Genomic DNA, 27,339 nt, shown 5'->3' on the forward strand with positions numbered 1-27,339 from the left:
GCCGACGAGGACGTTGAGCCCCTAAGGGGGGTGGATTGTTAGATCCCACATCGCCTAGGGGAGTGGATCATGTAAGTCTTATATGTATATTCTCATCTCTACTTAGCACGATGTCTTTTTGGAGCTCACTGGCTTCGGGTTTCATCAGAACTCCGAAGTTAAGCGAGTTCGCGCGAGTTCGCACGAGAGCACTCCCACAATGGGTGAACTGACACACCCCGACCCATAAAGTCTACTTGGACTCCAAATCGAGTTGTGCTGGCCGATACAGACGAAGCCATAAAATATAGTGATGTGGGAAAAATATGAATAAATTTAAATCTAAAGGTATATCAACAGTAAATCCATAAATATACCACGACACAACATCTCATGAGCAACATAAATAATCATGTGCTCAATAAATCAATGCTAGCACATAAGTCGGAGTCACCTATATTGACTTGTACGACTCATCCATATCTCATTAATCAATGCTAGCATATAAGTCGGAGTCACCTATAGTGACATGTACGACTCATCCATATCTTATCAATCAATGTTAGCATATAAGTCAGAGTTGCCTAATGCAATCTATATGACTCATAGGCAAGCCACTCTGTCGTGTGATGCGGGTGTGCCGACGAGGACGTCGCGCCCCTAAGGGGGATGGATTGTTAGATCCCACATCGCCCAAGGGAGTGGATCCTGTAAGCCTTATATGTATATTCTCATCTTTACCTAGCATGAGGCCTTTTGGGAGCTCACTGGCTTTGGGTTCCATCGGAACTCCGAAGTTAAGCGAGTTCGTAAGAGAGCACTCCCACGATGGGTGACCCACTGGGAGAAACAAAATCGTGAAGGCTTGGTTGGGGCCCAAAGCAGACAATATCGTGCTTCGGTGACGTCAAGCCCAAGATGTGATGAGGGATTGGGCGGGGATGTGACAATTTTGTTATAAAGTTTAATGCATTTTTGTGGAGTCTAATAGTCATCGGGCAATTTTTTATTTACAGATTCTAATCATTGTTTTTCTTTTCTCTCTATGTCTCTCTCTCTCTCTCTCTCCCTCTCTCTCAAACGTCATTAGCAATTGGCTCAATTGAATCCATACCAACATAAACTTTTTTCAATTAGAGTTGCTAGAGTGAGTCTCTCCTGAGGTACTATTTGCTTCATTATCTATTCTAGCTCTCTTTCTTTGAGGGAGTTTTGTTATGGCAGGCTCCAAATTTGTGTCCAAGAAAAGTAAAGTGTAGTCATCTTTCTCAACTTGACTTTACATATTTGTGTTAGTATTGCCATCAATAACATGGTCTTCTATCACGGCACTTGTATTGTTTCCCACTCTTATGTTCTAGAATTAGTGTCTTCACCCAATCCAACCGAGTTGTTCCCAAAAGCTGTTCCATGCCAAATACATTTACCAAATTATCGTAGTCAGGAAATACCCATTGGAAGAACTTGCAGTTTTCAGTAGTTCTTCCAATTTCAATGCGTCTTCAAATAAACCAATACCCACATAATCCATGATGTAAGTAGAAAGAAGAAGAAAAAAAAAAGAAGCAAAATCACAAATAAACACGATAATTAGAACCCTAATCAAAAGATTTACAATAGGAGACATAGCATATTGTTGTGTATTACCTGGAAAAGAGACTTTTTGAAGAAGTTGTTCGTAGTAAGTAGCATGCTTTGAACATGAGGAATCACGTTGAAATATGGAGAAGGGTGCCTGATTTGTGAAGGCCTTTCATATTTATACCTCACACCCTAAAATGTATCAAAATCAGCAAATTCATTGAATCTTACGAATTCCCTTATTTTTTTAATACTCTCATATTTGAAAAGTCACTCTAAAAATTTAGATTGAATACCACCAGACTTTGATTGATTCTTTATAAATCTATATTGAATACAACATGCATTTGATTGATTCATTTAAAATCTTAATTGAATACCCATGGATTTTTAAACTCCTTTAGAACCTCACATAATCCTAATTGAATACAACCCCCTTAGATGCCTCATTCCACTACTATGTTAGTGGTGCCCTCATTTATCATCCGGTTTTTCTCACTAATAGTTCATGAGATTGAGCAAACTCATTATTTTAGTCCTTCACTTTCAAAATTAATCAATGTTGTCACTGACATTCACTACTACATATCAATTTTGTAATACCCCGTATTTAAAAAAAAATGGTTATATATACACGTATGATATTATTTTGTTAGGCCTTAAACTTATTCTTTTTACTTGTTGATGGAAAATCACCATTGCTATCTTCATTGATCTTTAATTTGAAGCATAATCAGGAACAAAGAGCTAAGAGCTTGAAGTGGGGATTATCTAACTAGAATTGGTGTGATATTTTTTAACAAATGGTGGTGTGGCAAGTTGAGTTAATGTAGTGTGATTATTCACCCCTAAACATTGGGGTGAGGTGTGAGTCTATTTAGGGCCATAGACTAGGTACGTGTGTCTAAGTGCATGAGTTGGCAATATTTTGTGGTTTTAGAGTGTTGATTCACAAGGCTAAGAGGAATCTTAATCATTTGGTTACAATATTCTCTATTCAATTTTGTTCCAAATCTTCCAATGAGGTGAGAACGGGTGGATTTGAAATGCAAGTGCAGACATGTTTGAAGATCTTTAAAATCCACAAATAGCAGCCTTGATATGATTCATTCTCTATAAATAAAGGAGAAGAGCTGAGGGAAAGAACAACACACCACCAACAACAACACACAGGGAAACAAGAATAAACAACCTCATCTCCTTCCCAGATCACTTTTTTCATTTTTCCCATTTACTTTCCATTGAGTAAAGGCTTTAAGCCATCTTTCATTGTATTTGTAAGTCCCTCATATGTAGTGAAATACAATGAAAGCAAACCCCCAGTGGATGTAGTCGATTTGGTGAACCACTTAAATCTTGTATTGTTTATGCATTTACATTTTGAGATCATTTCCATGAGAAGCACTCCACTAAACCATCGAAAATCTCCATTTACTTCCCTTCATAATGTTGTAAAATAAGAGAGACAAATCCCAGAAAATGCATGAGAGCTTACCCAACAGAATTGCTCTATGGAACTCAATGGTTTATGCATCAATATCATTTAAAGAGAGATGGAGTAAAATGGTAAAGTAATATTTCTCAATTAGATTGTGGTGTGTTATCCATACTATATATTATTGATAAGATCATACGATTTTGGCTACTAACATTTTGATTAGTGTTGCAGATGTTATAGAGCATGTGATTATTGATATCCTTGTTACATGGCATATACATATGCATGGCAAAGCAAGAAAAAGAGTTGTGTTGTGTCAAGTGCTCACTTGTGTAAAGTGTTCAAGCTGTGAGAATATTCAAGGGCTGAAGTTTGCCTTGAATATAAAATAATGAACCTTGTATATGTCAGGTGTCAGGGGAAGGGCTTGAGTATACAACCGGTCGGTTATAAAAAAAATGAAATCTTGTATATGTCAGGCGTCAGGAGAAAGGCTTGAATATACAATTGGGCATCAGGGGAAGTGCCTGTATAATAAAGTGGAAACTGAGAATTTAATTACAAAAATTAGGTTTAAGGGATGAATGGGAGTTAACTCATATTCTAAGGTATTCAGAGTCAAGTGGTATAAGCATGGTATGAGACGTGCAGACTTGGATGTCTTAGGTATATGTTAGCGGGATTAGAAGAGAGTGAGTGCATTCATGCATCTCAATGCATATATTTTATGTATTGGCAAGAGCTACTCATTTCAATTATTATTCTAGTTGGTACTTTTGTTATGAATTAATTGTGTATACTAATATTTTATTTCCGCTACGTATTCAATAAATTATATGTGATAAACTCAAGCTTTTATAATGTAAGATTTGTTATATGATGTATTGTGTAATCGTGCCAAATTATTTTAATTTTTCCACCATATCTTGGTTGTAGAATTTATTTCTATAGCTATGATATGACTCACACCCTAGCTCGTGAATAGTCCTTATTTCGTGGGTAGGGACGTGACAAATTTGGTCCTTCCGTTTACATTCACTTTCAAAATCAATCAATGTCGTCCCTGACAATCACTACCGCACATCAATGTGGGACCCACAAATTGCATAAAATGGTGACACGGGGATTATACAAAAGAAGGGTTTTTATAGCAAATGGTCTCTGACATTGATCAAATTCCTCATTTTAGTTCTTGAGTTTCAAAAATAGATAAATTTGGTCCCTAACTTTCATTACTGCATATCAATTTAGTCATTCCATTAAAATTTCGTCAATATTTTTTGTTAGTGTGCTGATATGGTCCCACTAATCCAATCATATGGTACCACGTGGATTAACTATATGAATACAAATCTAATAGCCTAGAACTTGTGTCAAAATTTGTGTCAAAATTTGTGTCAAAAATGTGGTGCCACTAATCCACACCCCTATATAATACTATTATATTATATATTATACATATTATTCAGGTAGGATAGGACATATACAAATCGAGGACCCATATCCAAAATATATCCAAATTTTTATACCCAAATTCATTCTATTCGGGCAGTTATTCATGATTATCAGATTTAACAATTTGAATTGTCATCCTTAATTTTAAACTTAAGACATATCACTTACAACTGAAAATGAATATCACTAGATTGTGTTACTAAGTGACTTTAATGGCTTTTAACTTTAACCATGTAGATTCTTTTAGTTATTACTACATATGGGCGAGAAAAAATGGTTTAATTATCACTAACTTTATTCTAAAAAATGGTTTATCCATTTTTAAACTATGAACCCTATCGAAAATTTTGATACTTGGCGTTCAACATTGTTTGTTTGTGATAATATTGTATGATCACTTTTATGAGTTAGGGGACCCGACAATATGTTTCATGGAAATACCTCTTTCAAATGGTTGGATTTGAGTCACTTAGTACTACGGTCTAGTGGATTCTTTTTCACTTATAAGTAATAGCTTCAATTTTCGCTAAAGGTTAATTTGAACCACATTATTATTAGCACATTCTCCCTCTAGTGTAGATAAAATCATTTGTTAAAAAACAAAAAATTATTGGATTTGCGACTCTTGTGTAAATGTATCATAAAAGGCAAGTAGTGGCGGTGCCTTGTTCCTTGTACTTATAAGGCTTTACAAGTGTGATATTTAATCTTTTAATACAATTATAATTGCACATTGTTTATATATATATCTCGAGTACTCGAAGAACCTAGGCTCCTATCCTTCATTTTTTTTAATTTCATTGATTTAAATTTTATTTTATTTTTAATTTTGTTGTCAAAGTTCTTTAGTTTTTATTCATATTTACATGTTGATAGGATTTTTATCACATGTAAAAGTAGAGATAAAAACACTTAAAAATATTTGCAAGAGAACACAATAGTTGTAGTATAAACGACTCAAATAAGGTAGTTCTTCACAGAGATTGAATGATTAATTTGTGTCAAAATCAAATCCTCAAGTTAATATCGAGCTCTTCACAGCATAAGTTGGTCTGCTGTAATAAAATTTTGCAACTTCAGACACATTTTTGACACACCCCGACCGAGATCAGGGAGTGCTGGCCGTCACACGAAGGTGACGTAGCCATGTGCGCGTGCGGAAGCTATTAAGATAGTAATATAAAAGTACGAATAATTAAAAACTAGCATATAAAGTACTTAAACAAGTGCTAGCGTATGTGAGACACAATTTCAGAGCAAGTCTACAGCAGTCAAAAAGGAAAGATGCGACATAAATACACCCGAAGGTGACCCTACAATGGTGAGTGTCTGTCAGAAATGCCGGGACGCCCTCTGGGAAAAACCACCGAACCTGCTAGACCACTAGAACCTGGAGGGGCGCAAAAACAAAAGCATGAGTGGGCAAAAACAAAAGCATGAGTGGGCAAAAACAAAAGCATGAGTGGGCAAAAACAAAGCTCTTTGAAAACTCTTTAGCAAAATACATTCTAACCCCTCGCCGTAAAACCTGTATACTTCCCAGAAGATGAACATATATACGTATGTATAGATATGCCAATCATGCTCCAAAATATGCCATTCATGCTCGAGAATATGCCACAACAGAATCTCATAATCAAATGTAAATGCTCAAGCGTAATTCACAACAATAACATATAATCTGGCAGCCGGGAGTCACCTAACGTGACCTGTACGGCTGCATATAGAGTTCCAATCTCAACTCAATAACTGAATCTGCACACGAGTCGGAACCACCTAACGTGGTCTGTACGACAGGCTGGGTGTAATATATATATACGCTCTAGTGCTACGATCACGTGAAGCTGTGCGATAAATCGCGGGTCACCTACGAGTCGGAACCACCTAATGTGGTCTGTACAACAGGCTGTGCACCTACTTGGATCCAAGCTGAGCGTGTGGTGCGGGAGGTGAACATACACGTGAAGGCTGTGCCCTGGCCACGGGCGGGAGCACTAACACCGGGGGTGCAGATTATGAGCTCTCTAAACATCTCAAACTACTACTGCATAACAACATGAATACCACTTACCTGGCACTTACCTGTGCGTCCACAGCACCACATACACATATATAAATGTATGCCGCTACTAATGCATGTGATGATGCATAAGCGATAATAATAAAGTGCATGACATAAATCAATTAACTCTTTTTAATCTATTTCTGGGAATTTAAATGTATATAGGTATATACGGAAAACAAAAGCCCACTCACTGATAAGTGGAAGGGTCGTAGCCCCCCTGCCTCGAGTATGTACGCTCGTCCTCGGAATACGTATCACCTATACGCGAAAAAGCTACGAAAACGTTAATTTAAAAGCACATAACCAATTCTCGTAATAACTTCTCATACATTGCTCAAAATGGACAATTGAATATACCAACGTGCTCTACACAACCTCAGGATCACAACCATATTTTTAGAATATTTTTCCTCCGCCGCACGCGCCCCCACGCGCCGGCCAAGGCACGGCCCTACGCGCCCCCCACGCGCGGCCACGTGCCATGCACACTGACGGCGTCAACTGACGCCGTTAGGAATATTCCGTTGAACTAACGGAATATTCCGTTAAACCTAACCAGATGCCGTTAACAGCGTCAGGAATATTCCGTCAACTTTGACGGAATATTCCGTCTCCTTCTCCAATCAGTCCCCGACGCCGGCGCCGTCGCCGGCACCGTCGCCGGAAAACCTGCAAATCACGATTTCTCGCTCGTTTTTCCACCTTTTTCCACGTTTCTTGCACCAAAATCAACCCTAGAGCTAGTAGAACATGTCCCAACAAGTTTTAAGGCCTAAAATTACGAGATTATACCTGTCCAAATCTTCAAAACTCGGCCAACTCCACATCCAACGATCCTGACGTCCAAATTCACCCAACGAGCTATTCCCAAGCTCCTGGGAACCTCACAAACACAACTATAAGCTTCAAATGTCCAAAAACTCACTAAATTAATCTTGCATGAACAGTAACTAAAACGGACCTCGTCGAAACGACGTGAAAACGTTAGAATTCTTACCTGGAATTGGTATGGTTGTGCTCCTCACAACCTCACGAGTTCAATGGTGTAATTGGTTTCTTGATTGGTGAAGTATTGAGTATATTTGTGTGTGTGCCCGTATGTTGAAGAAAGAAGAATAAGAACTCGGGGAGAGAGAGAGAGAGACAGAGAGACAGAGAGAGACAAAGAGTGAGGGAATCCCGGGAGAGAAAGAGAGTGTGTATGAGTGTGTGTGGTCCTACAACACCACACAACACAAAACTACACGTAAAGTAACGAACTAGGGGGGTAAAATGGTAATTTCACACATACGTTCTAATAATCCCGGGACGGGATGTCACATTTTAATGAGAGAATATAAAAAAATAAAAAAATAACAAAAACAAACGATAACACAAATTTGAAACATGATACTTATAGTCACATAAACGTCATTTTCTCTTATCACGCTTGTAGTATCTTAACAAAGAAAAAAGATGATGAGAAGACATAATATCAAATGTGTTAAAAAAAAAAACATTCAAATTGAAGAAACTAAATTTAAACTTAGAAGAAGAAAAACGTAAACATAATTCCTTAAAAGCAAAATCTCAAACAAAATATATCACTTCAAGCGGATTTCTTGAATGGTATTTAGTAAGAGGTGTCTCGAGAAAATATACTAGGATTTCGAGCTTTACAAACCAAATATACTACTGCTTAAGTTTAACTTATTTATTATCGAGTCGAACATATACTTGAGTTGCTAGAAGCCGTTTTGATCCGATTTAAAGGCCTATATTTGTTTTTTTTTTTTTTTTTTTTTTGGTTGACATTGCGGCATAAGTTCGAAAAAAAATGAAGATTACAATAGAATATCACGAAACCATGAGACCCCAGCTATAATTACAGCTAGCAATCAATGACAAGAAGGAGGAATTTGTTCAAAAAATACTGGATTCAAACTGCATAACAAATTCAAACGAGCCAAATTATCAGCAACAAAATACTGGACCTTAAATGCCCATATTTTGGAGAAATTATGAGGAACCTATATGTGACTGCCCTTCAAATGAGAAATTTTTTACTGTGATCGAAATACAAATGGTATATTACATGTTTTTATATAAGTGGTGAAATTTTTTATTTTTTAAGGTATTAACTTTTTAACATACATATCTCATCATTTGTATAGTGACACGTGATTTACTATCTCGTGTTCTGGTTACATGGAATAATCTCTCCCTTAAAACACCAATATCATATGCCACGTAATATAGTAGGCGATCTACCTAGTAATTGATGATAAGTTAAAAAAGCAATAATGAATGATACATGCTTAATTAATTAATTAATTAAGGTAGTGGAGAAAATGATTACAAACCAAGCGTGGTGAGGGTCCCAACCCCAGGGAAGGAATCAAACATCCATGGATTAAGCTTGCAAGTAAAGACTAAAGTAATAAGATCATCATTAAAGGAAATGTCAAATATGTTATATAGACATATAACAGTAATAAATAACATATTATTTACTCTAACCTAGATATTAAAGCTGAAATAGAAAAGAAGGCTAAGCTGACATGCATAGACAAAGATATGTCAAAGTTGAAACTGCCTTCAAATATGGTTTTTGTTATTTCCAAAGACATTCCACTTACCTTACCTTAAATTCTATCATATTTAAGTATTATTTTATTATTTTTAAGTGAGATGTTTTAGGTTTGATTCTCGACAAATGCAAGTTTGAACCACATTATTGCTAACTCATTGTGAGGTTATGCACACCCCACTTCCCTTTAGTATAGATAATATCGTTTGTTTCAAAACAAAAAAAAACCCAACAACTCCCCAACTTTTATTATTTTTGTTTAAAAAAAAAACATAAATGAAACAATAAATTTTGGCATATCAGTTGGAAGAAAAATATTAATAATATGTCAAATTACCAAGTTAACCTTCAAATTGAAATGTAATGTTTTAAATTTGAAATCTCATTTGGAGATCTTCTAAGGCTTTGGCTTTGCATTCGTGCAAAAGTGATTGATTACTGCCTAAATTACTGTCGACTCTCACCCTCTCACCATTTTTCCTTTTAAAAGTAAACTAAAATTTATATTGTTTGACAAAAAAAAACAAAAATTTATAAACAAGCAAGTCGTAAATTATCTAGGTAATTGGGATTTTTTTTTTTATTATTGTTTAAACCGTTCTTCTCTTCCCTTAGTGTAAATTAATGATATCACTTGATATCCGGTGTACTAAAAAGAAAAAATTTATAAACCAATGACGGAAAGTTATCATAAATGTTACCAACATTTGCAAGCCTGGTTCCCATGCATGTACCATCCATGACTGGAGAGCTAAGTGCAATTGTTGGCGTCACTTAATACTATATTTTAATAGTATTTCTTTTTATTTGTAAGTAAGAGGTTTTAGATTCGATTCTCGACAAAATCAAAGTTGAAACACATTATTATGGCAAGTTCATTGTAAAACTTAGTTCACTCCTTAGTATAAATACTATCGTTTGTTAAAAAAAAAAAAAATGCAATCATTGGTCCTCCTCCTAGTACCTCGATCTACCTACCTTTTTCCTTTCCCTTTTTTTCTCAATGGTATCTAATATGCCGCTGCAATATGTTTATAGGGTCAAAATTGGAGGACTCGCGTCCTTTTTACACATCTTTTGACACACTTTCTTTTAGTTTTCATTTTGTAATTTTTTTTAAGAATTCGAACTGTTATATTTAAATTCTTCATTCATAGATTATCTTTGCAAACACCTATACAAATTCACAATTATTAAGACATCATCTATAGCGAAAAAAATAAATAAACGAATATGATTCTAAAACGAAACACTAAAAAAATGACTACCAGTTATTTAATGATAAATATGAATTCAAATTTTGGTAACTCCTAGTAGGGACAACTTTTGAAAATGACTTATAATTAGAGAATTACTATTAGCACTCTAAAAATTTTATTTTGCACTTCAAACTTTCTGTAATTAAAAAGCAAAATACACTTATTAAGAGTATAAAATAAACTTTTTAAAGTATTAATTACAGTTTTCTAAAATAAATACTTGAATCTTTAAAATATATTATAAAGTGTACCTTAAAAAATATATTAAATTGTGTCAGAAAAATGTGTGTGACCTATAAATGCGCGTGCAATTTTGGCATTTGTAATAAAGGGCGAATCCTTTTTTATTAAAACATCTTCATCAATTAATTCGAATTTTTAAAATTTGATATAACCACTACAAACAGATGTTTATTTTAAAAATTATAATAATTTTAACCGTTAAATTAAATTTTAAGGATCCAAATTATTTGATATGAAGAATTTGATGTAAGGGATCCGTAGATGATCATTTTCCGTAATAAAGGAGCGTGACATTAGTAAACAATTGTTGACGAACAAAATGGTCCAAGTCACTCCTTCCTATAATTCGAATTGTTTGGTAACAAGATGTTTTTATTTACCTCGAAAACGCTGCCCAATAAATCAACAAAGTGGTCCTAACTCTTGAGAGATTTTTTTGTGTGATCGAAATACGGGATAGTACATCATGTGTTATTATACAAATGATGATATATGTGTGTTAAAAAGTTAATAACTTAAATATTAAAATTTTATACCACTTATATAAAAATATATGATGTACCACTCGACTTCCGATTACAAAGCAAAATTTCTCCTAACTCCTATTTAATTTTTATTTTTTGTTTTTGTAGTAGAATGGTTAAATGACAACGTTTTTTTTTTTTTTTTTTTGTTATTAACCAAACGAGCTGTTATTAGTATTTTAAAATAGTTATCAAAGCAAAACATTGTAAAATAAAACTTCTAAATTTATGTTCATTGTCATCAAAAAATCATATAAAATACATTAAATATGTCGTATGCGGGAAGGGGGGAGTTTGGGAATGAAAAAATATTGTCCTTTTTCATGTCTCGTAAGTTCAGGTTTGGAAAATGATTTTTAGTATTTTTTAGTCTCTCGGGGAAACCAAAAAATACTATCGATCACCATCTTTTTATGACAAATATGGTCTCATTGATAATTTTAAATGACCATTATATCCTTTAAAAAAAGGTACTTCCTATTGTTGCCTAACATAAGAGAGTAATTTTGCATTTTCTTCCGAAGAAAAAAAAACATGAGAAATCTTTCCCGTAAATTCTTTTTTGCGCACCAAACGCAACCTTAATCCTTTCTCATTTCTTTCATCCAATTTACTCATGGGACGAGAAAAAGTTTGCTGCCAAGTTTAGCATAAGTAATGATGCATTTGCACGCACTGATGAGATTTTTATGTATGCAAATGGGTTGAAAATTCCTTTATACACGAACCACAAAGTCGAAAAAGTTAGATTTCGGATAATCAAACCGTTTATCTTTTAGAATATAATTCATAGATTATCTTGAAAAAAGTTAATGTTTCACTGTAAAATTAATTGGCAGCATAAAAAACCCAACTTACTTATAAGATCACACAATAAAACCCTAAATCCTTAATCCAACCATCATATAATTATAGATATAAATAATTTTTGACAAGCAGCATAATCTCTGAAGAAAAACCTAAAGACAATCAATTCGAGCCGTTAAAAATATTACACAATGAGCCCCACAAATATACTGACAACAGCGGCAAGGACCAGAACTGAACAGATAAAAAAAATAAAGAGAAGGGAGGAGGGGACCAAATTTACACAGAATCTATAATTTTACAGCCACATCACAGCAGACATAACCATACGCTGTCAAATGTTTCCCCCATCACAGCAGACAGCACATCAAAGATTCATCATCCATCATCTTCCACTATTGTTTACAATCCAAAAACTAAAATTACGACAAACCCCATTCACTAAAACAAATATGAATAAAAATAAAAAATAAAAAATAAAAAATAAAAAAACCTTCAGGCACATACAATGCAAGAACAAAAACAAATATCAACCAGAAGAAGAAGAAAATAAATAAATGAACCCTGTATTTAAACATCAGACGAGTCGTTTATTCTGCTGCAGATGAATGTGTTTCTATTTGTTGATTGGAAGTGTTGAGAGCTAAGCAGCGAGACACCGGTGGAACGGAGAGAGAGCATGAATTAAGGCATAGAGTTGAATGTGTTTGTTTGCTGAATCAGATTACGGAGGAGGGCTTGGTCTTGGACCTGTAGAGGAGCTTCTTCTTCTTCGAGCTTTGGTTATCGATGGTGAGCACAACCTTGCCCGCCTCGCCAATCTTGTACGTGTTTGAGATCACCGGCTCATCCGCTGCTCCAACCTTCCTTGTCTTCTGCAAGATTATGGTGTAGCTGTCCTCCGCGCTTGGCACGAATTCAGCTCCATAGCTCACTTCCCACCCTAGCACTCTCACTTCCCACACCAAAAACTCCCCACACTGCACCAATACACAAACTTTTACAATTAATACAAACAAATTTACATAAAATTACAAACAATAATTACTAATAAGATAACATACCTCAGACACGGGGATATCGACGGTGTGCTTGGATGCTGGCTTGACGGTAACCTCAGTGACAGGGTCCGATGTGGTGAATTCGTGCTCACCTTCAACACCTTCCTTGCTTAGCCCACCATACTTGACTGGCACATGCTCTGGGCCTATATATCTGCGTAATCATGTTTTCTCTAATTTAGAAATATTAATTACTAATTAGAGACAAATGAACTGAAAAGGAATGAATTAATTTACTTGAAAAGGGTTTCAGCAGACTTGGAAGGACCAGCAAATACAAACTTGCTCTTGGTCCTCTGGGTCAGGAAGGGGCTGATCATCCTATTAAAAGCAAGATACCACCATGGCACATTGATAAACACCTTCACAAAATCAAACCCACAAAATTCGAGTTCAATTCACTTGTTCATTAATCACATAAATATTCACTCGGGTCATCAGGTGACCAAAGAATGCATGTCACTCGCACTCGGATTTGATTTTAAAAATGAAGAATAAATGAACATGCTTTTTAGTGTTATAAACTTTTAATCTCAAACCTGATATCAAATCCGATTAACCAGGTGAACAAGAGAATGAGTAAATGTATATAGATGAAACAAATGAATTACTCCGTCACCAGGTGACCAAAGAATGCATGTGTCGCTCATTTTTGGATTTGATATAAAATATGAAAAATAAATAAACATGCTTTTAGTGTTTTACACTATTAATTTGAACTCCTGATATCAAATCCGATTGACCAGGTGACCAAGAAGACGAGACAATGAATATAGATGAAACAAATGAATTACTACAAGTAAATAAGTAAAGTACCTGTTTGGCTACAAACTCAGGGTAGTTATCCTGAAGCAGCTGAAGGGCCTGGTTGGTGACCTGATTGTGCTCCCTGTTGAAAAGCCCAGGAAAGTTCTTGAGATCATTGACCTGAACGATGGTCGAAATCCCGGTCGGATTGAAGTCGAACTTTCTGATGCTCTTCTCCAAGAACTGGATCCTCCACTTGATGAACTTGGAACGCTTCTCTTCGTCCGTAAAAGTATTCTGGTACAACTCCTTGTTCTGGAACTCCCCGAACACGTTGTAGCACACAGGGTGGCCTTTCTTGTCGACTCCATGAGTGAACACCACCTTGTCCCAGTGGCTTCCCAGATCTTCCTCCAGCAGCCCCTCGATGCCCCACTCCTTCCTCCACCGCACGGTGTTCTTGATCATGGCGAACGCCTCCTTCACCTTGAAATCCCTCGCCCTCAGGAACTTCAACAGAACCACGTCGCTCCTTTCGTCTCGCAGAAGCGGAATTCCCCATATGTCCACCTCCTCCGGTGCGACAGGTGGCTCAGCTGGGGCCTCAGCTTCTGCTTTGGTCTCCTCCGCAGCTGCAGCAGCGGGAGCGGCCTCTGTAGCAGCCACCTCGGTCTCTTTAGCTGGGGCTGCTTCCGCCTCTGCAGCCGGAGCAGGGACTACTGCGACGATGGTCTCTTCAATCGCCTCCACAGTCTTGGCGCCGTCATCATCAACAGTCTCTGTAACTTTCTCCACCACAGTCTCCGTCACAACCACCGTCTCTTCCTCTACTTCTGGTTTTTTTCCCTCTTTGGCTTCTTCTACTGCTTCTGCTTTTGCTTTTTCTTTGGCTTCAGTAACGGACGCGGAGGCTTCTTCCGTTTTGGGTTCTTCTTCAGCTTTGGGTGGTACTTCTTCTGTTTTCTCCTCCTCCTTTTTCTCCTCAGCCGCCGCCGCCACAGGCTTCACCTCCTCCTTGGTGGGCGGTGGGGCAGTGAACTCGTGCTTGTTAAGAGTCTCCTTAATGAGTTGTATCAGCTCGTCAAGAGCCTTCTTCTGCGGCTCAGGAAGCTCCCCGACAACGTAGCTCTCCTCCTTGAAAGAAACCGATTGAGCGATGACTTTCTTATCCTCGTCAGCCTTGGGGGCAGCTTTGTCCTCCACCTCCTCAGTCGTCGTCACAGCCGGCTTCTCTGCCTCGGCCTCCGGCTCTGGAACCGGAACCGCTTCTTTCTCGGTCACAGCCTTGTCCGCAGGCGGGGCATCAGCCACCACGACAACTTCCTCGGATGGTGGTGCTTCTGGCGCAGCTGCAGCCTCAGGCTTCTGGTGTTCCTCAGCCATATCAAATAATTAATTATCTAGAGAGAGAGAGAGAGAGAGAGAGAGAGAGTTTGAGAGAGGAGAGAGATGGGAGGGGGATTAAGAAGGGGGAGGGGGAAGTGGAAGTTGAGGGTGTTGAGGGGGGAAGAGGCGAGAGTGGGGAGAGGGGTTGGATGGATGGTTGTTGATGTTGGTGGTGTTGTCCATGGAAAGAACCAGTCTGTCAGACCGGTTCGCCAGCTAGTACACCACTTTGTTCTGTGGGGCCCACCCCTCTCCTTGTAAGTTTTCTAACTGTTGTTTCCTAAGATATCCAGTCCAATGTACTTTGCCCCAAATTTGTCTAAATGTCGATCTTTCTTCTTCTCATATGTCACTATCAACCCTGCCCTCTTGTTCATTTTTATATTTTTCTCTTCTCATTAAAGTTATTCTATTTGGTGTAATAAATTCAAATTTATTAAATTATTATAAACTGATTCAGTGGTTGGGAACGAATTTCAAATCTGTGTTTAATACAACATGTTTTGAAGTTGATTTTTAGCATTGGTGAATCATACAATGGCGATAAAAAAAAAGGTTAAATGCTTATGTAAATCTTATCAACCTTCAAAATAGTAAATTGACGTAACGAATCTACTAAGTGAGTTTCCTTTTAAGAAAAACCAAATAAAAGAAAAGTTGGGAAATTCTATTGCACTTTATCTTATATCTCTTAAGGGCAATCGGTTGTGATAAGAACGGTGTCATAAGAACGGTGTTAGTTTAGTGATATTTATTTTTTTATTTAAAAATAAAAAAAAGTACTACATCTGACTTTTATGAGCATTAATAATTTTGAAAACTTTAATCTTGGTTAGGTCATTATGTTTTTAGACTATGTCTACCTCCCCGATTTTGTTGTATTTAAAATTTTCAATAAAAATAGTCTTGATAAAACAATGATTTAAAATAAAATAAATTTCCATTATTTATGCTTTAAATCCAATAGGACCTGAGGTCGATGGCATTGCAATTTGTTCAATATATATGAATTATTATTTGATTTTTTTTAGAGGTTACCTTACTTACCTATATAAATAGATAAATATTTTTTTTTTGTAAATTTATTATTATTATGAAGATGGAGAGTTCAGAACTTTTACAATAATTTAGTAGATCAAAGAATTTTAAATCGAGGACGCATGAATATAAGTAAATAAATATTAAATGTGTGCATACATATTATTTAAAGAAATATAACATAATCTTTTAAGTGATAGAACGTTCTAATTTCTACCCTCACACCAAAGACTTCAACCCTTCCCTTTCCACTTTGTTGAACAAAAGGGAAAAGAAAAGCTTTATCTTTCACTATCCTAAATGGATAAAGTTATCTTACGTTTAATCTTTATAGGTTGCCGTTTTTTTTTTCTTTTTGCTTACAATTTTTAGTAAAGAAAAGCATTTATTTCAGTCGTATGAGAAATTTTCAAGTTTGAACATTAGTTTGTCATTACGTTACATAGTATTACTAAATCACGTGCATAAAATTAGCATATTAGTACTCCACATAATAATATACTAGCCGTTTTTTCTAAAAATAAAAAGTTGTGTACCACTATTTAATCATGGAGACAGATCCGTAACGCTACTTTTTTAAAACAATTTTTACATATGTTTTTATGGGGCCCACTTCTTCATTTTTTTTCAACGATGGAAACCGTTTATCTTTTAGGTCTTCCCCATTGATCGTGTGTACAAAAAATATATGACCGTGAAGTGTTTAGGGTTCCTTTGTAGAACCATATTCGTCAATTTTCTTTACTACAAATGAATGTCTAAATGTTTCGGATTTGTTTAATTTTTTGCAACGACGGTCTATGAATGATATTCTAAACGATAAGACGGTTTGGATCATTAAAATACATTATGAACTGAATCCCACAAAAACATGTATACAAAATTGCGTAAAGAAAATGGTTTCATACATCCGCCCCCCTTAATCATTACAAAAATGTGAGTTTAAAGCTTATTGATTTTAAATTAAAAACATAACATCATGGATCCGTCCCCTTTAATCATTGCAAAAATGTGAAATTAAAGCTTATTGATTTTAAATTAAAAACATGATAGGATTGTGAATTGTGAATTGTGATAAAAATGAACAAGGAAGGGCTGCTTTTTCTTTCCGTTTTAATTCGCTTTTGTTGGTGAATGCACATGCAATGCAAGGATGGAGCCCTTTAATCCTCAATTTGTGGAGAAAGTTGGTAGAGTCGCGACTAATTGATGCAAGGGCCCTTTTTTATATTAAAAAAAAATCTTAAACATTAACCCAAATAAGAGAAATGTTAAGGGACTATCTCAAAACTGAAACTTTCATAAACTTTCTATAACCTCATATTTTGACATAATATTTTATAATATTAACATAAAAATTAACGTTAAACTGTGAAAAAATAGAAAATGTATAAATAATCTTACTTTTAAGAAAGTTCACTTATCATTTCTATCCAAATAAAGAGATAAGATGATTGGAGGTATGGTTGTCACGAAATGATTCATTTGTCAATTCATCTCCTCTCACAATTTTCTTTCTCTTTCCCTTGAAAATTTTAATGATTTCACAAATTAAATAGTTCCCAAAAGCCGTCGGATTTTTCAAAACAATGGGCCGCGCACACAACCCACACAAAATGTCCCCTGAAATGAAATTTCAGAAGCCGCTAAGCACGTTTTATGAGATGTGTTATCAACATTTTCAAAACATCATTATGCTCCTCTCTTATTTGACAATAGCTTACCTAAAACGAGTTTATTATAATTATGAGGTAGGTTTGAATTTCGTAGATAGCGAGTCTGATGTTAGTTTATTTGTCACTTTTTAAGTTTGAATCTCGTGAATAATTATACAACAAAATTAATATGCTTACCATCATTTATATTATCTCTTTAATAAACATATGACTCACATGTGTTAGTGGGCTCTGCTAGATAAATAATACTGATGATGATATAAATAGATGGTAAGTGTTGCATTACTCATTATACACTATCAGATGCAAGTTTTTTTTCCACATATTATTATATTATTGAATTAAAATGTTACGTGTCGATGAATCCTTTTTATCTGTATGATTAATAGATATCATCTTCCTTTTTCTAAATAAAGATACGATGTCAGGTGTAGGTTGCTAATCTCCTCTCCGGCCTCTCTAATTCTATGATAAAAAAAAAAAAACAAGAAACAGAAATATCCCTCTTCCTCCTTCAAAGATTTTATTCCCTACAGAATATGATAGCATAGATGACAAAGCTGTCAAGAAAGATTAACACCTCGGAACCTTCAGACAAAGGTAACACCGTGGTCCTCTCAGTACACGTGTCGCGGTGTTAGTAGGCGTTGATATCCAACAGGATTCTCTTTAGATCCGTGAATCGTGTTCGTTAATCGTATATCGTGATATTATTTTTTTTCAAGTATAGTTAATGTTTAATTTTAAATAAAATATTTAAAATAATTTCTAATCGTCTAATCTACGATGAACAGATAGAATTAATACATTCCTAAAATTCTTATAAAGATAATCTGATGAGAATCCGGATTCCGTTAATATAACAGGCTGTCATCGGATCAAGAACAATGTATTGTAAATTTTGTGTAGGTTTTTTTATATTTTTTAATTTATTAGAAAATAATAAATATGGAAGGAAACCTTGCGAACATCGATCGAGCCGCCCGCAACGGATATACGTTGTGACGCCTTCTGCCAGAGGCAGTGCCAGTCTTGTCATTTTGGGGGCGTGGCGGGACCCCCTCCCGGGTCTATCAGTTTTGCTTCTAAAAGCAAGCTAAAGCTGTTGGCTGGTTGTTCTTTGCTGTCCCTTTCTTTTCTTTTGAATTTTAAAATCTTAACTTTTTTTAATTTCTTTTTGTCAACAAAAGAATTTTAAATTTGTTTTTTAGGTTTAGATTGTTTTTGGGAGATCGAATCTCCTGCACCGAAAATAGACGTGAATTCTCTGTGGCCGTAATCAATAATTGATACGTGTTAAATTTTTGAAACAAACTAAGAAAAGTTGTTTTTGTAAGCACGTGTCAGTTATTGATTGAGGTCCACAGAGAAATCACATTCATTTTATGTGCAAAAGATTTAATTTTTTATTTATGTATGGAGATTAACTTTACTTTGAGATGCTAAAACCTCTCACTAGAAAAACAATTGTTAGGGATTACAATATGCAGGAATAAGTTGGTATTGAACGTGCTATTCACGTAATTTGAATATAAAACGTCTCGCTAACAGGTGAAAAAAAATATCATTAGACGGTGGTGCAATTTATTTCTTATTAACTTAGCTTCAATCACTTGAAACTTAGAATTAGGTCACCCAAACATGACTAAAAGTGCAAGTTAAGTACCTCAAATAGTTGATGGCTTAGGGATTACAGGATGTGGGAGAATAAGTTGCTATTGAACGCATTATTCATGTAATTCAAATGTAAAATCTCGCTATCAGCGAGGCAATCTATTTCTTATTATCTTTGTTTCAACCACTTGGAACTTAGAATTAGGTCACCCAAACATAACTAAACTGCGAGTTATGTAACTCAGGCTAAATAGTAGATGGCTTTGGGATGTTGACACTGTCTCCAATCTAGTCTTGATTGGGCGTCAACCATTAAATGCATGTGCTACTCTGCAAAAGATGATGTGGATTAAGTCCAAGTAAGCCGCCTAAGGATTATTTCTGCTCGTCACTCTAAATAATGATGATGTTCACTATTTATCATAATTGGATTAACTTAAATTTCGAGATTTGTATAGTAGATAGATACAAATATTAAATTTAAACTTATCCAATGATAATAAGTAGGATAATGAGTATTACCACCACTGAGACCAACTCCAATGGTGGGCTAAAAGTCAAATTACTCCCCAAAATTTCCCCCCAAATGCACTCCAACCCAAGGGGAAATTTTGAGCTAAATGCTAAATGCTAAACCAATGCCAAATTCCCCCCGAAATTTAGCCCAGAAATCGGGGTGGACTCTACCCAATATTTATCGGAATTTAAATTTTTTTAGATTAAAATGTTCATAAAATTAATTTACAATAGTCTACATATTTATTTTTTTTTAATTTAATTTAACAAAAAAAAATAGCCTAAATTCATTCTTTAATAATCCCAGACTAAAATTTTAGGGTAGAATGATTGGAGTAGAAAAGCTGTTTTTGGGCTAAAAGCTAAATTTTTCGGGCTAAAAATTTTGACTTTAGCCCAACCATTGGAGATGGTCTGAAGGTGATAAGCAAAAATGAAAGCGTCGAACTAATGTTTTTACAAAATTCGAGTGTCGAACTAATCAATTTTAAAAAAACGGTGGGTCTATATGGTTAATATGAGGAGTCTTGCAACGTGCCTTTTAATAAGGATGTGACTTTAGTTCTTGATAGTCATGTTTGAGTTCATATAGATTTTTGGACTATCCTAAGTAAGACCATCTCCAATGGGCTAAAAGTCAAATTTTTTAACCCGAAAAATTTAGCTTTTAACCCAAAAACAGCTTTTCTACTCCAACTGTTCTACCTTAAAATTTTAACCCGGGATTATTAAAGAATGAACTTAGGCTAAATTTCGAGGGGAATTTGGCATTGGTTTAGCATTTAGCATTTAGCTCAAAATTTCTCCTTGGGTTGGAGTGGGTTTGGGGGGAAATTTGGCTTTTAGCCCACCATGGGAGTTGGTCTAATATAGCATCTTATTCAACCAAAAAAAGAACTAATGCAAATGCAATGCAACTTTTCCCTAGATTCCTCCATCTGGAATGAATTATACACAGTAAATTTACAATCATACAGATTCGCATTTCAGCCGACGGCCGTGATGGGTCGAATATTGTATTCAAATTGTAAGTGTATACTCCTCGGAATTTTGCTAAGAACAACGACAGAACTTACAGGGCGTGGGATTTGTAAATGTACGATTTTGCAAAGTAGAGGTAGACAAGCAATTGTACCACACTGATTCCACCAAGTAGCCAATAGAAGTAATCAAGATGTGCACGGTTAAGATTATTCGAAAACCAGCTACTTTCGCCTTCTAAACTGGTTGCGTCATCAATGGCGGAAATAAGGAAGCTACTTAGGAAGCTTCCCACGCCGAAGATGCTGAGATAGAGGGCGAGTCCTACACTTCTCAGTTCATTTGGCACCTGATCGTAAAAAAACTCTTGCAGACCGACCATCGTGAAAAAATCAGCCAGTCCGGCCAACAAGTACTGAGGAACCAACCACCAGACGCTCATTGGAACTGTGGTACTTGGTGTATCAAGCAGACCATAGTCTTTGGCAGTTCTGAGCCTTTTCATCTCAACTAGAGCTGCAATTACCATGGAAATAATAGATATGAACATCCCCGTTCCAATTCTTTGCAGCATTGTAATTCCAGAGGGTTTCCTGGTGTAAGCTGTAGCAGTTGGAACAAAAATGCGATCATAAATGGGAACGAAGATGACGATGGTAATGCTGATGAAAGTCTGCAGTGAAGCGGGTGGTATATCAAAGCCAGACACAATTGTTCTGTCCATGGTGGCACCTTGCTTGGTGAAGAAAGTGGAGTTCTGTGCAAACACAACAGCATACGCCAAGCATGTAACCCATATTGGAAAAAGCCTAAGAACAGCCTTTGCTTCTTCAACGTCAACGATGGTACACACCTTTCTGTTTTCCTTCAAATCATCCGGTGCAAGCAACGCTTTATGGAGGAACCTGTCAGTAAATCACATCATAGGAGTTTCTTAGCTGAAATCACAGTTAGGTTGTGTGAGAGTAACTTGTGAATTAATGAGTGCAAGTTAATGTTCTAGACAGACTCAACTGTTCCTTTTCTATAGCGAAGTAAATATGCTGACAGTTAACTCTCTTACCTGAATTGTTCAGAACTCTTGTGAGGCAAGGTACCGCGAGATTCCTCTTCAGAAGTTACTGCTAAAGGAGTAGTTCGCCAGTTCCTTAAAGCAGCAACGAACACCCTTCCAATTCTTACAAATGGGCTTTCTTCATCCCCTTTAGTGCTATACCGATATGTTCTAGTTCCGAGCAAGAAAAGTAAAAGTGCAAAGATCATTACAATACAGGGAATTCCAAAACCCAGAACCCAACTCAAATTGTCCTGTATGTAGGTCAATACGGTAAGTGTCATTGAGGTACCTGCACATACACCAAAATACCACCAATTGAAGAATGAGCTTTTGGCTTTGCACTCCTCTGGATCTGACACATCAAACTGATCAGCTCCAAATGCCTGAACGCAAGGCTTGTGTCCGCCTTGTGCAACAGCTACTAGATATAGGGAGAAGAAGGAAGCACGGCGGACAGGGTCAACAAGCCAAGTCCCTGTTTCAATTTAGGTCCAAAATGATAGCATTCAGACATATAGCAAGATGTACAAAGAAAACACTCAAACTTGCATCCCTAATTATATCTGAAGAATAATAACCAATCATTTCTTAGGAACTCTGTCCACCATAAGGAAATGTAAAAATATCAATGAATCTGAAGAGTTTTCTTGTTTTACTCTTCTAAGTTCTTTATGCTGTGTTTTGAAACAACAGCCTTGTAAGCCAGACCAAAAAAAGCGAGAACGGGCTGGGGGGCTAACTCATGGGAAATTTTCCGTAAGGTGTGCATTACGCTGGACATTTTCTTTCCACAAAAAGTGCAGTCTTCACGTTATTTTATTTTGTTTGATGTTTGAAACAATCCCAGTCCCAAAACAACATCATTTTGAGCTGCTTTATAAAACCAACATCATGCCTCTCCTCTACCTCGCAACATCAGCTATCTCACCTCCCCCACACCAAACTGAGCTCACACTTCCTCCTCACCCAAAATCAACTAATCAGGCCAAAGAAAGTTAAGATCAATAAAGCACATTCATTTTCTGCAAAACCTAGTGAGTTATTAGCCAATTTCGAAAGCAAGATAAAAAAAATTCCATTTTGCTATGCCATCTAAGATAAAAGCCCTCTCCAACGGAAGTAGCAACCCAAGTAGCAAACTGAAAAAGTACCAACTCCCATGTCAAATATAAAAGGTGAGTTACCTATAACAAATCGAACCCCGAATGAACTTTTTTTTTTTTTTTTTTTTAATTAATATATAATTATTTTATTTTATTTTTCTGGATTAATGTTCTAAATTTGAAGAAAAGATGATAGAAAATCAGTTACGGTGGTTTGGACATATGAAACGAACGCTTACTGTCGCTCTGGTTAAAAGATGCGATTACGGGACAGAGGTTCAGGGCCGAAGGGGTAGAGGAAGACCTAGGAAGACTTTGGAAGAGACTCTAGTACTGGGACCTAACGGAAGACGTGACACAGAACTGTGCGCAATGGCGTTCTAGGATTCATATAGGCGACCCCACTTAGTGGGAAAAGGCTTTGTTGTTGTTGTTGTTAATGTTCTAAATTTCTAATCACCTATTGGCAGACATTGATGGTTGAACAACTGTGTCTCTTCTTTTTGGCTAAAACCTTAAAACCTTCAAGAGAGCTGAATGGGAATTTGCTCCATTTGAATTGATGTACATGATTTCCATCTTTAAACGTTTCCTCCCTGTTCTTGACTTGAACCCATTTTTCTAATTTTTCTTCCTAAGAAAATACCCCCTTCTTGTCCTACATCATATACTTACTTCCTACATGAACTAATACAACTAAAACATGTGGCGTTGTAAGGATTTACTAAACACCTACTATTTGGCATTCCAAATAGCTAAAATCTCGACTTAACCATCTTCCATTCAACTCTAATTAGTTATTTTTGACCTTGTTGTATTACGACGAATACAACAAAGTCAAAAATCTGATTCCAACTCCTTTTCTTGATGGCTAATCTCATAGCATCGTTCAATTCGCTTGGAAATTGGAAGCTGATTTTGTACATCTCTATTTCTTGAAATTAATTAACCATTTGCTTGGCTCCTCATGAATTCAAGCTTTAATTAATATTTTTTTGTAACTTACAAAATTACAAATCCAAATTACTGAAATGATCACTTTTCAGAATTTTATCGATAATGTCTGTCCAATATTTGATTTTGTTCAACAATTGACATTTGCAAATCCTAGCAATTCAGCTAATTTCCCAAAATATATTTCCAACTAATGCGGTGAATGTAATCACCGTGTTGGATTTTTGGATCGGCGGGCTCGTGGGCCCCACCTTACCAACACCAATACTTTATATTTTTCAGTGTGACTTATATACGAGATGATACACCACATGTCACTATACACATACTGTGATATGTGTGCAAAAAAGTTAATAACTTAAAAAATAAAAATTTTCACCACTTCTATTAAAATATGATGTGTACCACTTATATTCCTATCATAACTAAAAATTTCTCCACCAATACCATCTCCAACTTTATCACCTGCCAAATCCATCAGGTGTGGTGTTTTATCACTTAATTAGAATAAGGTAACCATATTTAAACTCCATTATTTTCTTTTCACCCACCGATTTAGGATTCCAACACTCCCTCTAACCTCATTTAGCGATTCCAACACACAGGACAATACGACCAGGAGTAAGGGAACTTGGTCACGTGCCAAAATGTAGAGAGAGAGAGAGAGAGAGAGAGAGAGAGAGAGGCAAGTACCAAAATGTAGAGTAGAGAAGCAAAAACAATAGTGCGGTAGCGTCCAAGAAAAGAATCAGCGACAGAGGCTCCGAGTAAAGTAACCAACGACGCCGTTCCGTCCCACATGTTGACAATCTCAGCCGCTGTGGCGGTGGACTGCCCCAAAGGCCCCGTCAGAAACGTGATAAGGTTGGAGCAGATTCCACTGTACGCAAACGTCTCCGCCACCTCCACCCCTGAAAATATTCAGATCAAAACTTCACGACACTTATCTAATCATAATTTATTTATTACTAATCACCAATTAATTTAATTTAAGCTTGAAACAAAATTAATGATATTTGATTTGATTCGATTCAGTGCAGTGCGGTGCTCACCGATTATAAACCAAGCGGAACGCCAGCCGCCTGATCTGGATCTATGAACGGGGCGGCCTTTGTGGTCAACGTCACCGTCGACGACGTCGTCCAGCAGTGGGGTTAGGGTGTCCGGCTCCAGGGATTGGCGGAGAGTAGTGTCCATTGAGCTTTACTTGAAATGTGGACTTCAACGACAAACTCAGAACTCAATTGTTGGAAATGCAATTTTAAATAATATTGTTAAAATAATTGAAAACGTTTTTTATAAATATATTTTTGAAATCAATTTTTTTATAAAAATATAAGTAAATTATGTAAAAGCAAATGCTTTTTGAAAATATATGTTAGGTGGAGCATCTTGCAGTACTTCACTAAAAGCATTTTTAACTAATTTAAAAGCATTTTCAAACGAGTATTAAGAAATTCATCCCAATCAGTGCCAAAGTCCGCCATCACCTCAAAGCACCATCCTCGACCATGGCTTTCGCGGAGGGCGCGACAGAGAAATGTTTGGGAACAAGATTGAGCGAGAGGTTATTTTGTTTTTAATTTATTATATTAATTATAATGGTGTATTAGGGGAAAAGGAAAAATAATATTTCAAAACATTAATTTTGAGTAGAGAAGTCATAAAAAAAAATGTAAATGCAGAAGGTAATTTGCATTCTTCTTATTTCGTAAATATCTCGTAAGAACTAGACAACGATCTAAAATTTACATTTTTGTGACATTTTAGTTGCCAGATGCAATAAGAAGACATGCAATGAAGCTCATGAGACATTTTTGTGACATTTTCTTGTTGTAGCTTTACAGATTTTACATTTTTTGTGACATATAACGAAATATACTTTTTATTTCTTTGTTTTTTTCCATGGGTCCACCATAGACTCCATAATCCCATTGGGTGGCTGGGTCATGACTCTGGTGGGTAGGGAGCTGGTTGAGGAATGAGAATCCTCTCTGGATTCTCTTTGTGAAATTTCCGGAAATTATTTCATCGTGTTTGATCATCGTATATCGTGCTCGATCATAAGTTTTTATCAGATACTATTTGTATTCAATTTTAAATAAAAAAAATTCAAAATGATTTCTGACTGCATGATGACAAATGAACAGACACGATAAAATGATCACTTGAATTCTCACAAAGAGTATCCGGATAGGATCGTATTCCCTAGCAGGTTGTTTTTACAGGGGAAGAAGAAAGACAGGAGGTGGCCGGGGTGGTTTGGTAGTGGCTGCTAGTTTTTAACCTTTTGTTTTCATTTTGTAACCCTTGATTTTAATTGACGGTTTAGTTACAAACAAACAGCCAGCCTTGTGCCTACTCTCTCTCTCTCTCTCTCTCTCTCTCTCTCTCTCTCTCTCTCTCTCTCTCTCTCTCTCTCTCTCTCTCTCTCTCTCTCTCTCTATATATATATATATAAATATATACAAGAGCGGATGTACATTGAAAAAAAGATGGTCACAGTACCAATTGGAGGCCGGAAAATATGCATGTGAAGGTCCTCCGAATGTATAGTATAAATTCCTTTTGTATCAACTAAATGTTTGATGTAATGCCCGATAAGAATATCTCGACAGCACTCGACATGTTGCATCGATAACACTCGACACGTGCTCTCGATAGTACTCATCAGATTGCATCAGCAAATGTCAATATCTATTGACATATGCACAACATTATTTGACTGACGACACCAAACCCCTGAAGTATTCTATGAAAAGCTTCCGTGAATTAACTACAATTTTTTTCATGCTTTGCGCTTAGTCTATTTATTTTTTTTTTTTTTAACTTTAACATCAAAATCCCCAAAATTCAACTCGTGAATCCGCCACTGGACATATATCCAGTTGCCTCTCTCGCAGGCTAAGGGCTGCGGACTGAGGATTGAAGCTCACAATGAAATGTGAAGTGTGAACTGAAAGACACACGGCCATGACATGACCATAAGATTAAGATATGAGCTGCCTGAATTTAGCTTTTTTTAATCATATATTTTTTTCAAATGTACAACGTGTAGTGTACAACGTAAGAATTGAATGATAAAAACGTGATACACAAGAAAATTAAGTAGAAACCCAAAATATAGGAATTGGTATGAATCACAAAATCGTAAAATTAGAATAAGTTATATGACACACATATACTGTAATCGTGACATCCTGAACCATTTTGTCCTCGCCCTCTGCTCTGCTCTAAACATGTTCCTCCCTCATCGGATCCGTCCAATTAAAGGCAACAGTTTTTG

General features: G+C 36.2%; 1 protein-coding gene and 1 pseudogene across 1 annotated transcript; both read right to left on the reverse strand.

Moving 5' to 3' along the window:
* Positions 1-12,078: 12,078 nt before the first annotated feature.
* On the reverse strand, positions 12,079-15,201 carry LOC137717583 (patellin-3-like). Its single transcript, XM_068456995.1, has 4 exons — positions 13,798-15,201; positions 13,219-13,343; positions 12,985-13,135; positions 12,079-12,900 (listed from the first exon to the last, which is right to left on the reverse strand). The coding sequence occupies exons 1-4, from the start codon at positions 15,109-15,111 to the stop codon at positions 12,640-12,642; spliced, it is 1,851 nt and encodes a 616-aa protein (XP_068313096.1). The 5' UTR covers positions 15,112-15,201; the 3' UTR covers positions 12,079-12,639.
* A 5,755-nt stretch (positions 15,202-20,956) lies between these two features.
* Positions 20,957-25,264, reverse strand: LOC137718699 (protein NRT1/ PTR FAMILY 5.10-like; annotated as a pseudogene).
* Positions 25,265-27,339: the final 2,075 nt, after the last annotated feature.

Source organism: Pyrus communis, chromosome 15, assembly GCF_963583255.1.
Source record: "Pyrus communis chromosome 15, drPyrComm1.1, whole genome shotgun sequence".
In the NCBI taxonomy this organism is placed as follows: Eukaryota; Viridiplantae; Streptophyta; class Magnoliopsida; order Rosales; family Rosaceae; genus Pyrus; species Pyrus communis.

What these genes read in the sequence shown, in the direction of transcription:
- LOC137717583 (XM_068456995.1), bottom strand. Translation starts at nt 15,111, where the DNA reads ATGGCTGAGGAACACCAGAAGCCTGAGGCTGCAGCTGCGCCAGAAGCA. An exon ending in CTGAGTTTGTAGCCAAACAG is followed by an intron (nt 13,344 to 13,797) that starts GTACTTTACTTA and finishes GATTTTGTGAAG; the next exon opens with GTGTTTATCAATGTGCCATG. An exon ending in TCTGCTGAAACCCTTTTCAA is followed by an intron (nt 13,136 to 13,218) that starts GTAAATTAATTC and finishes ATGATTACGCAG; the next exon opens with ATATATAGGCCCAGAGCATG.